Here is a 15,002-nt window from a genome sequence, read left to right on the forward strand (position 1 = left end):
GATGCCATGCACCTCTCTGAGGTTTACATACTCAAACAGTGGTCGATTTTCCTATTTCTATAGAAATTATTATATATTTAACTATGCGGTGAAAATTAAACAGAAACAATCAAGATGTTGAATTTTGTCTACCTCTGACTACAAAGTAATGTCATCAGCCATACCTGAGAGGAAACATGAACACTGGAATCACAGCTGAATAATAAACCTAAATAGTCACTCTTTCACTGTGACGTTCAAAGAATTACTCAGTGTCTGGATCCTCAGACCCCTCATCTGTAAAAAGGGTCATAAAGCCCGTCTCTCAGAGCTTTGGCGGCCGAAGAGCTATACACATTATATTGTACTGTGTTATCAGGCTCAGTATGTTTCTTTCCCATTCCATAGTGTCCATAGGGTATACATATTGATTGGTGTTAACATATTTTCCCCAATTATCATTAAGTATAATGTTTTATTTTATATTTTTGCATAGTAGTAATAATAGCTTATATTTATTACCTCTAAAATTTCTTTAGGTTTTGTTGAATTTTAATTGGCTGCAACAAAAATATTAGCTATTCGATATTATGAAGATTTGGGGTTATTTTAAAATTAGTATATTTTAAGTTTTATAGCTCTGTTTGATTAGACTGTTTTATCATATTACCTCTGTTTAGGATCTGGTTATATCTGTTAAAATGTTCAATGAATTGTACTTTGGTTTCCTGCCTAATCATATGTATTCATTTGGTTAATTTCATACTATTAAGTGATAATAATTTAGCTTATCAGGGTCAAAATCCTTGTCACTGGTGGTCAGTGACTTTCAAATTGTTGAGATATACATATATGTGTGTGTATATATATATATATATATATACACACACAGACACACACACACATTTATTTCCTTTTTAGAGTTCTCTGAAGTTGTATCAGGATACTCATCAGGAATATGCTCGTGTGAAAGAAGAATGCTTGAAAACTGATGCTCAGTAAGTATTTCTGAAATTAACTGTGGAAATAGTGTTTTCAACTTTGAAAATGTTTAATGCTTAAATCAGTAGTGTTTCTCTTTTCTCTGTCTTTGGGTATGTTGACCATAATTAACTGGGTGATCTTGAACTAGTCTCACAACCTTGGTTTCCATATCTGTAAAATGGAAATTATACCTATGTTGAAGGATTAATAGGAGTAAATAAGCCATCTTATGTTAAAGGCCTGCACAAAGAACTCCATAAAAGTTTTTATGTCTATATGCATACATGCTTTTATGTCTGTATTTTGTTTTCATAGAGAAAACATGATTATCGTCTCACTTCTTTGTACCATTCCTTTAATAGATATCATCTGGAATGGGTGTCTGTGTTCCATTAATGAAAGGGGCTCTTCCAGAGAAGTCAGTTGATTGTTTTGAAGTTTAATACTATATTCACATTGTTTACAAAACTCGTGAGCTACACATACAGTAGTTTAATGTAGATGTGATGTCACAGTAATTCAGAGACTTTCTCAGAGGGTTTCCTACCTTCTCTGCCTCAGAAGTCTATCCTAAAACAAGTGCAGTTTTCTGGCCACTGCCTCCTGTAAGATGGTGGTACGGCCCTTGCCTGCCTGTGCTCCTGAAAGCAACCGCACCTAGTCAGGTGCTGGACTGAGGCCAGGATGCCACCTGGACGCGTCAGCTTGGCTCAGAGATGAGCCACACAGGCACGATATGCCGCAAAAATGCAGAGTTTTAAAAATCCATCTTACATATATTACACACTAAATAGCATACTGTTCTTTCTGAAGTTTACCTTCAAAACAGTTGCTGGTATTTTTAATGATTGATGTGTTATATTTGTTGTGACTAACATTTTCTTTATTATGTAAATCTCAATAATTTAAAAAATCATGTATATCACAAATTGTGAAATTACTTTTTTTTAACCATTTTAATTTATACAATTATCAGGAAGAAGAAACTAGAAGCCAAGGTGAAGAAGCTGGAAGGTAATTAGCACTCTTGTCGTCCAGCTAGTGGAAGTCATTGTCTTTGTGTGAATGATTGGTAACTGTACAAGGCTGTAGTACTTGGTCAAGTAGTTGAGTCCTGTTTTTGATGGTGCATCCCTGGATGAGTGTATTAAGGGTACCGTTAGGAAGAAGGTTGAATACTGTACTTCTCTCAGTTACTGGATAGACATGGAAATGGAATGTGGCATATCCTTGAAGTGTTCACTCAAAATAATAACAGCCCATACTTTTACTGTAAAAAGCAGCGATCAAGAAACGGACTTAAATTTTGAAAGTTGAATCTCATGGGGCCCTCTCATTTTTTACTAACGAAATAAATGGTTAGTAGAAAAGGATACTACTTTTAGTACTGAGAAACTCGATGTATTTGGATGGTTGTGACACACTCATGATGGAGAGATTTCTGTGAGATTCCCTACACTGGGAATTTCCACTGTGTCCCTGCCCACCACCCCCCTGCCCCCGGCACCCCACGTTTGCTCAGGGCCTTCTGTCTACACTGAGCAGGCAGAGGGCCACACGAGAGTCTGCTCAGCCCTCCTGTGGCAGCTAAGAGCCCTTTTAGGAATTGAATCCGAGATTTTTTCTTCTGTTTTCTCCTCCTTATTGGGTGGTTGTGACGTGGAAATAACATCAAGTAGAGACAAGTGTGACCTGCCAGCCCATCCCTGATCCCCTCCTCCTTTCTCTCCAGTGTGGGCTGGGGCTGCCCTCGTAGCTGTGGGGCTCACGGACCTGCTCTTTGCCCTGTCATCACTCCCGTAGTCCTCTGCTTCAGAGAATGGGTTTTTTTTTTTTTTAATTGAAGTATAGTTGATTTACAATGTTGAGTTAATTTCTGCTGTACAGAGTGATTCAGTTATACATATATAAACATTCTTTTTTTTAATATTCTTTTCCATTATGGTTTACTACAGGATATTGAATGGTTTCCCTGTGCTAGACAGTAGCACTTTGTTGGTATCCAGTCTGTATATGATAGTTTGCATCTGTTAACCCCAAACTCCCACTCCATCCCTCCCCCAGCCCCCATTGGCAACCGCAAGTCTGTCGAAGAACAGTTTATTTTCATTTCGAGTGTGAAGTGAGAATTTGAATAGAAGTTGCTGAATATATTTCCAGTCATTAACTTGCCTTAATTGAGCCCAATTTTTCAGACTTAGGTTCTAAATGTTTTGCTAACAAGTTTTCCTCTGATTTGGTTGTTGCACAAACATTGAGTGTGGCAGTAAGTACAACATCACTGTGTTCTTTCTCAGTATTACCTTCTGTTGCTACTGTGTGGAGATAATGTCTATTTAAGGAAAAATTTTAAAGGGATCTAAAATGCCTGTGAGACTATATGAAGCTTTTACAGCAAACTTCCTTTGAAGCGAAAGTGTATTTCCCATGTGACAAAAATATTTTTCTAGTAAGTGACAGGGCTAATAATCAGGTAAAGAAATACTCAAGTTTGTTAGAGGAATCAGGAGAGGATTGTTACTGTGGTGTTTATAGGATTTTACTTTTCATAGCAATTGTATATGAACATATTCAGATAAAGTCAATACTGCTCAGGTTCTTAATAGTATATTTGAACCATTCAGAACCGAAAACTCGAGTTAAGAATTTGCTCTAGATCCACAGGAGAGCTATAAAAATACCTTAAAAGTAGATCTATGTAAAGATATAGGGACTTAGAATGAGTTGGCTTGATGCAAGGGAACTCCAGGCAGGAAGGAGTAAAAATATAGTAAACATTGAGAAGATTGTCCCTTCCCCCAAATGAAGAAAATGGTCTTAACTATTGCTTGATAAAATCACAGTTCTAAATCTCTAAAACTTGAATGTTCCTGATTGTTGAAGAACAAGGGGACCACAGCCTCTCCCTCTAAAGATCTTGTACGTTGGCTTGTTGCCTGACTAAAGGGTCGGGGTTGGCTTGTTTCAGGATTGGAAAGGAGTCTTAGGGCCTATATGCCAGTTCTTCAGTTTTGTAGATAATAGTTTAAACAAAAGTGTTCCTGCATTTATCCCTGATTCTGATAGAATACTGAAAGAACAGTAACTTTTTACAGAATTTGTTTCAAATTTTAAGAAATGAGGAAAGCTCTCAGTAGTTTATTTTGAGAACTTCATTAATGGTAATTATAAATGTGGTAAATTATTTTTCTCTCTTACTTCACTGCACTCTTTAAATAAAGAGGCTGCTGTCAAGCAAACTCAGGACTTCAAGCAACTAAGGAATGAAAAGAAAATACTTGAAAAGGAATTTAGGAAGACACAGGTAATAGATAACAGCAGTGCCCACACATGTTCAGATCTTCCCTCCGGGACTCCTTGGGTCCTCTGTAAGCCCCGTGGGTCCTCGTCATGAGGAGTCACACGTGAGGCTCCCAGCTGAGGGCAGTCAGCAGTGCCCCTGGGTCGCCCCCTCTTACATCCCGTCTAGAACTAGCACTCCTTTATCCACTGCAAACACTGCTCGTGTTTTGTTTTCACAGGAAAAGCTTGATGAATTTTCTAAACAGAAAAATGAAAAGGGTGAGTATTCAGTTAATGCTTACTTAAGAATTCTATTTTGACATACAGTATTCTTTTCTAACTGTTTTTTCCCCACATTTTAGAGTTGAGACATATTGGAACACAAATTTCAAGTGATTCTTATGGAAGCATCGATAAAAGTAAGTATACTGCAAATTTAGTTTCAATCTCTTTGCATTTCTTTTAGTGGTTTGGGAGGTTGCTTGTTACTCTTACCTATAATTGTGGGAATTCCTGGGCTTGTACATGTTTTTTGTTAGAAGAAGCCATCTCCTATTTCCTGTCTTCATTAGATCTGTGTATGTTACCACCTTGCTGTCTGATAAAATAATATAGTGAATGAAAGAGTCGAAAAGCAGTATTCCTTGGGAAAGAAAACTGGGAGAGCTATACTTTCCACACTTTTCAATAAATGAGTATGTTTTCCTCATTAGATTATAATTTATCAAGTTAATGTATTAGATTTCATAGGTGCCAAATATATAAAAATGGTTAAAGTCAGGCAGGGAAACTGTGGAGTCAAAGCCCTGCAGTGTATTGTTGGAAGATAGAAGGGTTTACGGAAGGCCGGAAGTTACACAGAGGAGTGCAGTGGTGCTCACAGGACAGGGACGTCCCCAGCGTCCCCGGCACGTTGCAGCACTGAGCCTGCTACCTCATGGATGAGGAGGTGTAACATGAGAAGTGGGGATGCTGGAGTTTCATGTCAGTTTTTCTACTTACTGTTTGACCCTTGACCATTGACTTCCCTTCTTTGTGTTTTCATTCCTAGTTGTAAAAAAGAGATTATGAATTTCTTCTCTGCCTATCTTCTACTGTTTTGGTAGAGATACATTTAAAAAGGCAAATAAGTAAATAATGGTATTTTCATGTCACTCATGTTTTCTCCAAATGGAAATTATTAAAACCACTTACACTGTTTTGTGCAAGTATGTAGTGTCTCTTCAGAAGTCTCCTTTACCTTTTCTTCCTTCCTTTAATTTTTTTTTTTTAAATCCATAGATCAAGGTTTAAGACTAACAGTTGATACTTTGCAGTTGCCCGGGCCCTGAGTCTGTTTATCACTATCACTGATGCATAATTCCATGTGCTTTTGACCTTTCTTCCTACTCTTCTGAGGTGTGGAAAGTGGGACTTTGAGTAATAGGTGCTGCTGAGAGAAGCCGGACTCGGCAGCACTGGGCTTTCCCAGCTAACAGTCAGCTGTGGACTTTAACCTTCTTTCTTTTAGGATTCTGCTGTTCTCAGGCCTCACTATTTAAAACACATCCCTCACCCCCTTCCATAGTTGCTCTCTAGCCATACATTCTCTAACTTCAAAGAACTAGTTACTTTCTCAAATAATTTTTTTTTTAATCTATCCTCACTGTAAGGGAAGGGATACTGTTTATTTTTTCCAAACAAGTAAATAAATGAAGTCTTTAGGAATCTGCTGATTATTTAGCTGTGGACCTTAATGGGTTTAATACCTAATTCTTAAGTAAATCTTTAACACTTTTCTTTGTTCATACCTGACTTCTGAAAAACCTTACAAATTAGGCAGAAAGAGCACTGGGTCGGCTTCACTTTTGAGAAGACTGCCTGGGGGTTTTGTTGGTCTGCCTTCCTTTCAAATTCCAATGAAAATGGCAGAAGATTAAGAAAAAAAGAAAAGGATAGTTAAAACGTGCTAGAAATTAATGAGGGAGGTGTAAAGCAGATGGTGTCAGTTGGTGATGAAACCCCAAATTACAGAGAAAAGCAGCAGCCCTCAAAAAGCAGGTTTTCACCACAGAAGTGTGTGCTTCCCTACATCAGAGGAGCGGGCACGGGAGAAGGGGCAGTGCATTGGCAGTCGCCAGGTGGCCAGCGAAGGGGCGAGAAGCCTGTGGCCTTCTGGCTTTGAGACTGTTCCTGGCAATGGTCCACAGGCTGTGGCCCAAAGTTCAGTTCTCTGAAGTGTTTGTTAGGACATGGGAAGACCCAGAGTGGGTGTGGATGTCAGAAAATTGGGTTACTTATGGCTGCTTTGAAGGACAGCCCCTCCTGTTCCCAGAAAATGAGATATTTGTATATATGCCATGTAAGTCCTCACAACCGTATTCACTCCGCTTCCTCCTTCTGAAGACAGGGTCCTGTGGGTTCATGAGATGAGGACCTGCATTGATTGCCAGAGGAATAGGACTAAAAATGGAGGCCGTAGAAATGTACTCTGGCTGTGAGAGACGTCACTGAGAAAAAGCAGTGACAGGGAAGAAAGGCACCGAGCTCAAGAGAAACTAGTCCCTGAGGAAACGGTGTTAAATCATGAACAAGAAGAAAATGATAACAATTGAAATAGAGTCCTTAGAGAACATCTAAGAACCTGTCCGTAGGCTGCTGATGTGAAATCTGAGTTGGGGTTCTCAAATATTAAAAATACGTTGTAGAAATAAACCCACTCGAAAGACTGGATTGTTGAGTGGACAAATAGAAGATTGCTATAATGAACCAAGAGATTTAATTGTGGACATCTGTGAGAATGTGGTGTAAAAAGATAAGGAAATAAAAGGTATTAGGGAAAACCTAAGACTCTGGAGCATAGAGCCAGGTGTTGTAGTAGTCATCTAGGACTTCTCAGAGGGGAGAACAGAGCTGTAAGGAGAAAATGTGATCAAGAAATTCTATAGAAAGAAACTTCCCAGAGCAGGACACTGATACAATATTTATATTAGAAAAGCCTCCCAGCTGTAGAGCATGATTTTCATGTATGATCTCCATCTCTGATTTGTTCAAAGGAAATACATTTAAAATCAAATGAAGCAGAAAGATTGAATATAGGAGGATGGATAAAGAAAGGCTAAGCAGATGCTAACTTGAAAGCAGTAATACAAGACAAAGAAATAATTCGCACCTAGAAATGAATTTACATGGATTAAAAGGAAATATTTAGATTGATTAAAGGTACAATTCGTCAAGAAGATACTGCTCTTATGACCTTCGAGCATAAAACTATGTCAAGTAAAATGCTTGGATATTCTAGGGGGAATAACCAAATCTGTTTTCATGGGAGGCTTCAGTGTGTTTCTCAGAAATACAGAGTAAAAGCAAGAATTTAAATAGGAGATAAATTGGAATCATAATTGCAGGATGGATGATGTACATATAACTCTTAAACCACAAACGTTGAATTCTTTAAAATACTTTTTCAAACATATATAAAAGCTGACTATTTACTAGACAACGAAAAGCTACGATCTAATAGGAGATATGAAGATACTGATATTTCATAGGATATTAATAAAAATCTCTCCTACCTCCACCCTGAAAAACTGATAACACACATAATAAATACAAACCCCTCTTGGATAACAGAAAAAATAAAAACTGAAATACTAATCTGTTTTGGAAATAAACAAAAGCAGGGCAGTATTTATTAAAATCTTTGAGATATAGTCAATATAGCATTCAGTGAGTGGTTTGTGGTCTTAAGCGATTGTTAGAAAGCAAGAATTACAGAAAATGAAGCAAGGATTACAGAAAATGAATGACTAAGAAGGTAGGAAAATACAGCAGAAACCTAAGGAAAATAGAAGGAAGGAATTGATGAAGAGGGAAACATAAATTAATGAAATAGAAAACAAGGCATTTGATTTGGGACCATTAAAACTAATAACTGGATCTTTGCAATGCTCATGAAAGTGACAGCTCTTTGGCATATCTGATCAAGAAAGGAAGAAACAAAACCCGACTCGCACCAGGACTGAGAAAGCTTTAAAAATACATTTGGAGAATTATTTTTAATTTACAAATTTATATTCAGATTTTATCATGTTCATAAAATGGACCATTTTGTAGGAAAACATACTCAAATTGACATGGACTAGTTGTTGCAATCCTGAACAGAAAAATAACCCAGAAGAAAATTTTAAAAATAGTTAAATATCCAACACCATGGAAGATCTAGGTGGCTTGCAGGTGAGCAAGCCTGAAGTGAAAAACTGATGTCTTTATTATTGTTTGGTTTTAGAACTTAAAAAATGTAGAATGCTTCCCGTTTCGTTCTCTTAGACTAGCATAACCCTGTACCAAGATCAGTTACGAATAACATGCATACATATCTTCAAGACTCAGAAATCTGTTACTTAGGAATACAGCTACAAAAGTACTAAATAAAATCTTAAGAACTCAAATCTATTAGTAATTTAGAATATGGACAAGTTACGACTTAAGGATTTATCTCAGGAATACCACAACAACTGGTTAAGAGGAAAATGATAGGATCATCTCAATTCAGTACCCATTCCTCATTTAAAAAAGAAAATTGGTGAGGTAATAATAGAAAAAAACATTTTGAACTTGAGAAAGGTGAAACCCTAAGAGCATAATCATTACTGTCAGAAACAAGGCAAGCCTGCTTTTCGTTCCATCCCTTCTGTGTGTGCTGGAGACCCTAAGCCGTGCAGCCAGGCAGACACAAAGAGTAGGAGCTGTGAGTGCTAATAAGGAAGAGTCAGATTGTCCGCATTTTAAATGATGTGACTATCTATGTGGAAAAAGGAAAACAGAAGTGTAGGAGCTGGAGAAGGTGCAGGTATATACAGTGGACACGCACAATGGGCCATCATTAGCCTATCAAAACGGGTGGAATAAGAACGACCAGATCTCAGGTGGCAGCCGACCTGAGATGTCCAGGGAAAGACCTGAAAGCAGCATGCCTGCCTCGGTGAAGGAAAACTAAACCATCTGAACACATGTGTAAATGCTATGTTCCTGGATTGAAAGACTTAAGGCATAAAGATGTGCATTTTCCCCATGTGTATTTATAAATATACACTCTAAAACCAGATGGTGAAGGCTTATCGGAAAGAATAGCTGTTCGGAATAATAATTTAATTTTTGAAAAGGAAAATTCTGAGCCACATTCATGCCTGTACAGATATTAAAACATACTTATAAAACTGTCGTGTTTAAAGAAGCGTGCTATTCACGTGGAAACTGACAAATCAGTGGAGTAGGAAAGTCCAGAAATACTGTACTCAGAGTTGCCTGGATTTTAATAAAGGAGGCATTTGAAAGGATAAGGGGAAGGTGTGCAGTTCAGCTGAAAGAGGTTTTCACAACTAATGATGCCACAATGAAAATTATTTTCTGCTTTACTGGAAATGGATAGCTCTTTTATGTCAGACTGGAAGTAATGAATGAGTGCTCAGTTGAAATAGGCCTAACTCTGGTTAATAGCCTCCATAAGCATAGAAAAGTAACTTTTTTTCTTTTTTTTAAGGTTCCTTGTTTGCTGCTTTGGGTATACGTAATAAGCAGGGATCCTGGTCAGGTCATTTAAGCAAAGGGGATTACAGTATTTGGAAGCAGGCTTTTGGGTAGGTTAAATCATAATGTAGATAAACTACTTGATCATAGAATTTTGAAACTCAAAAATGGATGTACCTCATACAGTGACAGTGGCTGATTTGTCTCAGGAGAGGTTGGAAATGTCCAACTTTTCAGACTTCTCTGTTGTTGTGCCCCATTTGTCCTGGTCCTCTTACTATGGACTTCATTTTTTAGAGCGATGTAGTTTGCCAACTTAAATAGGGCTGACCTATTTAAGGAGGGCTTAAGGAGGGCTGACTCCTTGTAGAAATTTTGGTTTAAAAGGTTGGTCTTTTTAGCCTCTCTAGAACTGGATTAGAGATTTCAGTGTTTTCAATAAATGATTCAGTTTAAGAACTTCCAATGAACTATAACAGAACTTAGGGGTGGACTGAAATTACCTAATACTTAATGCTATTTTCAGTTAAATTTTAACTAGTGTGGGTTGTCTTTTTATGCATATTTGACACGAACTGTTCATGTTTATATTTTTATGAATATGTTTTGCTTTGGAACATTTTTGGGAATTTGTGTTCTTAACGTTAAGTTGACTTTAAAACCATAGTATAATATTCTTAATGTTATATGACTTTCATTAGGCCTGTCTTTGTTGTAGTTGCCCTTTGCCTTTCAACTTGGACCAGTGATTCTTAACCATTTTAGGAAATCAAACCCGTTTGAAAAATATTTATGAAAATTCCAAAGTTTTCACTTTCCTTATAGAAGCATATGCTTCTTTCTGTGTGTCTGCTCATGTGTGATTCTCTCTCCCTATTCATGTTTATACACACCCATTTTTGTCTCCTCCCATTTCCCCTTAAGGCCATTAAAATTTTTTCCAAGATCCATGAAGCCCCTAAGTTAATGACAGCATGGTCAACTCGGATGGCTTTTCTGATAGCCTCATGGAACTGAGGGGATACTGTCCTTTGTTCTTTGTAGACTACCTGGAGCCCTAATCTCTTCCATCCGTCATTGTATCTATGCTTCCCCCCCGACCCCAGTCTCTTATCACTCTCTGTAGAAAATACATAGACCAAAGATTTATTTATACTGTGCATTCATAACGGTGATAAAGGCCTTTAACAAGTAGATTTGGTTTTTTGAGTCCTACCCCTGTTTGCACCCCACCTTCCAAAAAAAACCTGAGTTTGTATTCAGCCCATCAGTAGACCTTTTTATCAGTAGCTAACTGAATTGTGTGCAATGATTGAATTTGGGGAAGATGTTTTAAGTTGCCTGGTTTTCTAATTCCCTAGTAAATCCCGGTTTTACAGGACTGTGTTTTGGCCTCGTGTAGAATGAGCCAAATGACATGACTTTAATACTTTACTCTCTTTCACAGGAAAAGTAAAACTACTTCTGAAGGAACTCTGGCTCTGTATAAATACAACACACAGACTACCTGGTGAAGGCAGCAGATGTGTCCCAGGTGAGAGAGAAGCTTCCAGAAGTACATTTCATACATGCAGTAGAAATGCTTACTTTGGGCATTATATGCCTTCACTTTTTAATATCTCCTGAATCTCACATTGAAAGAGTGAAATAAAGTAGGATGGGTACTTGAATTCATACAGAACTCCATTCCCTCCAGGGTGACTCCTAGTCTCAGTGAATACATCTGGCTTTTTATTTTGTAATAGCACCTTTCGTCAGGGAGTATTCATGGAAACTGGAAGACACATGGTGGGAGGTGTATATGGCAGGTGTACGCAGAAGACCGAGTTTCCCACTTTTGTCGCCTCCCATCCCAGGACCCCATGTTGCGTTTAGCAGTCATTCTTCCTTTAATTGCCCCCAGTCTGACAGTTACTGCTCTTTCTTTGTCTCACATCTCTGACCCTTTTGGAGAATACGAATCTTTTGGTTTGTGGGATGTTTTCTTGTGTGAGAGCGAGGCTGTGTATTTTTGGCAAGAGTTCCCCAGTAGTGTGCCAGGGGAGAGTGTGTGTGGGTCTGCGTTGTCACTGGGGATGTTAACCTTGATTGCTTGTTTAAGGTGGTGTCGGCCAGGTTCCTGCATATAAAGTTTCTGTTGCTTCCTTATTCATTGATTATCTTGAGGGAGATGCTTTGACACTGCAGATATTCTGTTTCTCTCCAATGTAGCCCACTGATTTTAGCATCTATTGATGGATCTTGTCTGCTACGATTACCACTCTAATAGTGTTTTTTGTATTTCCCTCATTCCTCCTACGTGTATTAATTGGAATTCTTCAGTAAGGAAGAGCTGTTGCTTTTCACCACTTACTTGTTTATTCACTATTTCTGTCAGTGTAGTCTCACAGATATTTTTTTTTTTATTCTGTATGTTATAATACAGTACTTTCATTATCTTATTCAAATTGCTCCAGATTTGGTTATTGGGACCATCTTTAGTTTGGCTCCTGGGTCTTTTAGGCATGTCCCGTCCTGTTTTGAGTACTTCTTTACTTCTGGTACTGCAAGCTGTTTAAGGCTCCGCTTGTATTTTCCCCTCCCCAGCCCTGTTATCAAACACTGCTCCAAGGAGCCCTGAGGCCTTCTGCAAAATATATTTTTACAGCTTTCAAATATGACAAATGGTTATTTCTAGTTATTTCCTAGGACACAATGTTTTTACTAACAATTACCATTACTGCAGTGTACCAAAATCCAAATCCAAAGAGAACTAACGTTTTATAGTAGTTTTCTTGTTGCGTTATAATGCAGAGTATTTATGTGACCTAGTCAGGTTCCTTAGTTAGAGAATTATACAAATATGGTCATGGAGTAGTCTAATATAGGTTGATTTTAGACAGGGAAAATAGTGTTTCCTATCACATTGTATGCAGAAGCTGTTTCTCCCCAGTCCTGCTGATTTCCCAAGAGAATGAGGGCATCGTCAAGCCCCGTTACCATGGCGGTGGATGGGCGCCTTGGCACGGACACCCTGCTGCTAATGGGACACGGGCATCTCACCATCCACCTGCCTGTCTTCTCGTTCGCTTGTTGTGAGGGAAGCATACTTCTGTGGAATATGTTCAAGTCTTATAGGTTATTCTTTAGGAAGGGATTGGTTGCCTTTTAAAAATGTTTCTACTTGGATTTAATGCAAGCATTTTGAACTGTTAAAATAAGGATTTTCTTTTTAAGTTTTCTTTATATATATTTTTTCCCCACAGAAAAACCTGCCAAAGAAAACCCCAGATACTTAGAGTCCAGGGAGGATGGTGTGCCCCCTCCAGCAGGGGGTAGCCCTCTCAGGACCTCAGCTGTGCAGACGTGCCTGGCAGAGCTGTCCATGGAGATAGAGGGCGACTTCTCTGCGTGTGAAGACGCGGGGAGAGAGAGGCTGGGTGGAGCAGCTTGCCGTGACAATGGTGTCTTTAAAGAGGACCGGAATCCTGAGGCTGTAACGCAGAGGAATGAGGATGACCGTGCTGACTTTTCTGATCATGATCATTCTTTTGATGAAGATCTTCAGGCTGCCGTCGACTTCTTCAAGCTGCCCCCTCCTCTTCTGTCCCCGGTGCCCTCACCCCCTCTGCTGTCGTCCCCACACCTGGGTGCATTTCCGTCCTCACTCTCACCTGTAAGTTGACACTTTGTATTTGCATTACTTGGTGGCCATGTTGTCCATCCTGCTACGGGATCTCAGACCAGCTGTCAGGGAGGAAAGTGAGGATTTAACAAGGCGGGCCAGTGCCCTCGGGTCCACGTGAATATACGGCTTTTTTCATTTTGTACTAGGGGTGCATTTTTATTGTTTTAGTCTACAGTGTACTGTAAGTCTCCTGTGTCTTAATTGCTTACTCTTATCTTTAGTGCCTGACACAACAGATATGGAATGAGTGAATTAAACAAGTGTTTACAGACATGGAGTCTTTCAGAGATGGGAAGTCCATGTATAGAGCATGCAGGTCAATTAGGTTGCTGAATTCCCCACCTTCATGCAATGAATTCATCATCTTTTTGTGTGTTTGCAGAATGGTTTATTGTAATTTTTTAGGAAGTTAGTCTTGACAAAGCAGATTTGTATGCTTTTTGGCTTAAGGAACAGATAAATGACTCCTTGAGTCACATCCTTCATTCGAGAAACCATAATGCATGTCTGTTACGTTCTGGACCTGGTGCTAGACACTGGAAAGCTGAGGTGACATGGGCTGTGGTCACCCCTGGTGGGGTCTTGTGTGGCGGTTGCCCCCATAACGGCCGTGGTGGAGTCCGCGCTGCTGGGAAGCATGCTGCTGGAGGGAGCTGGACACGGAGCTCATGCTGGAAGGAGGCCGGGCGGGAGCGTCTCCAGCGAGCAGGTGTCCCGGCCGAGCGCGTGGAGGGGTGCGTTGTGTCAGCTGGAGGAACTGTTTACACAGAGGTGTTGGACTCAGGGCGAACCTGACGCTGGGGGCATTCACCCAGACCGGGTCTCCAGGTCCATGTGTGTCCTAAGGACTTTCCATTGTATCCTGAAGGCAAAGGGAAATCCTCGATGGATCCAAAGAAGTGGAGCTAATGGTTGAGTTCCACTTGAAGGTTTTCGTTTAGTCACAGTATGAATGGGGAGGGAGAGGGGAGAGTCGGGAAGGAGGCAGGACTGTAGTCGGGAAGTCATTTAATCAGCAGTTTCCTCAGTTCTTGACACCTGAACAGTAGTAGCATTTGAGTCAACTGGTTTGGAAAAGGTCTCGAGGTTGAGCGAGCAGCACGTCTCGTGAGATCTGCGGTATGGTTGTTAGGTGAGTGGGGGGTTGAGGATGTTGGAAACAACAGAGAAGAAGAACCTCTTTGGGCGGGGAGGTAACGTAGGAATGTTAGGTGCTAGGTGTGCGCGGGATTTCCAGGTGCGGCGTGTGCGAGTTGTACCCCCTTCCGTGGGCTTGGTGCTCAGAGCCAGGCTGGGTGGACGCAGGTGCCGGGGTGCCTCAGCCTGGGGGCCAGCAGAGGCCCGGGGCTGCGTGCTGTCATCCCCCCGGAATGCACGTGTAGGAGAGGGTCGGGTCCCGACAGTCCTGGAGAGCTGTCAGTGCCGACGCGGCCAAACAGAAGAGGAGAAGAGGTCAGGACAGCAGAGGAAGACCAGGGGGTGATGGTGCCCTAGCATCCATCCAAGGGAGGAAAGGGTTTCTCCAGTGGGAGCAAGTTCATGTCAGCGGTGGTGACTCTTCGTCAGTCCCTGGGCCTCGCAG

At 40.1% G+C, this 15,002-nt stretch overlaps 1 protein-coding gene across 3 annotated transcripts in view; it reads left to right on the forward strand.

Moving 5' to 3' along the window:
* ICE1 (interactor of little elongation complex ELL subunit 1) overlaps positions 1-15,002 on the forward strand; it is a 58,722-nt gene that overhangs the window by 17,761 nt on the left and 25,959 nt on the right. For all 3 annotated transcript variants that reach the window (XM_067730346.1, XM_067730344.1, XM_067730345.1), the window contains 7 exons: positions 901-977; positions 1,940-1,977; positions 4,185-4,267; positions 4,485-4,524; positions 4,608-4,664; positions 11,201-11,287; positions 12,999-13,408. In XM_067730346.1, the coding sequence (XP_067586447.1) occupies positions 901-977; positions 1,940-1,977; positions 4,185-4,267; positions 4,485-4,524; positions 4,608-4,664; positions 11,201-11,287; positions 12,999-13,408 (792 nt within the window). The remainder of the gene's footprint in view (positions 1-900; positions 978-1,939; positions 1,978-4,184; positions 4,268-4,484; positions 4,525-4,607; positions 4,665-11,200; positions 11,288-12,998; positions 13,409-15,002) is intronic.

This window comes from Pseudorca crassidens, chromosome 3 (assembly GCF_039906515.1).
Source record: "Pseudorca crassidens isolate mPseCra1 chromosome 3, mPseCra1.hap1, whole genome shotgun sequence".
Taxonomy (NCBI): Eukaryota; Metazoa; Chordata; class Mammalia; order Artiodactyla; family Delphinidae; genus Pseudorca; species Pseudorca crassidens.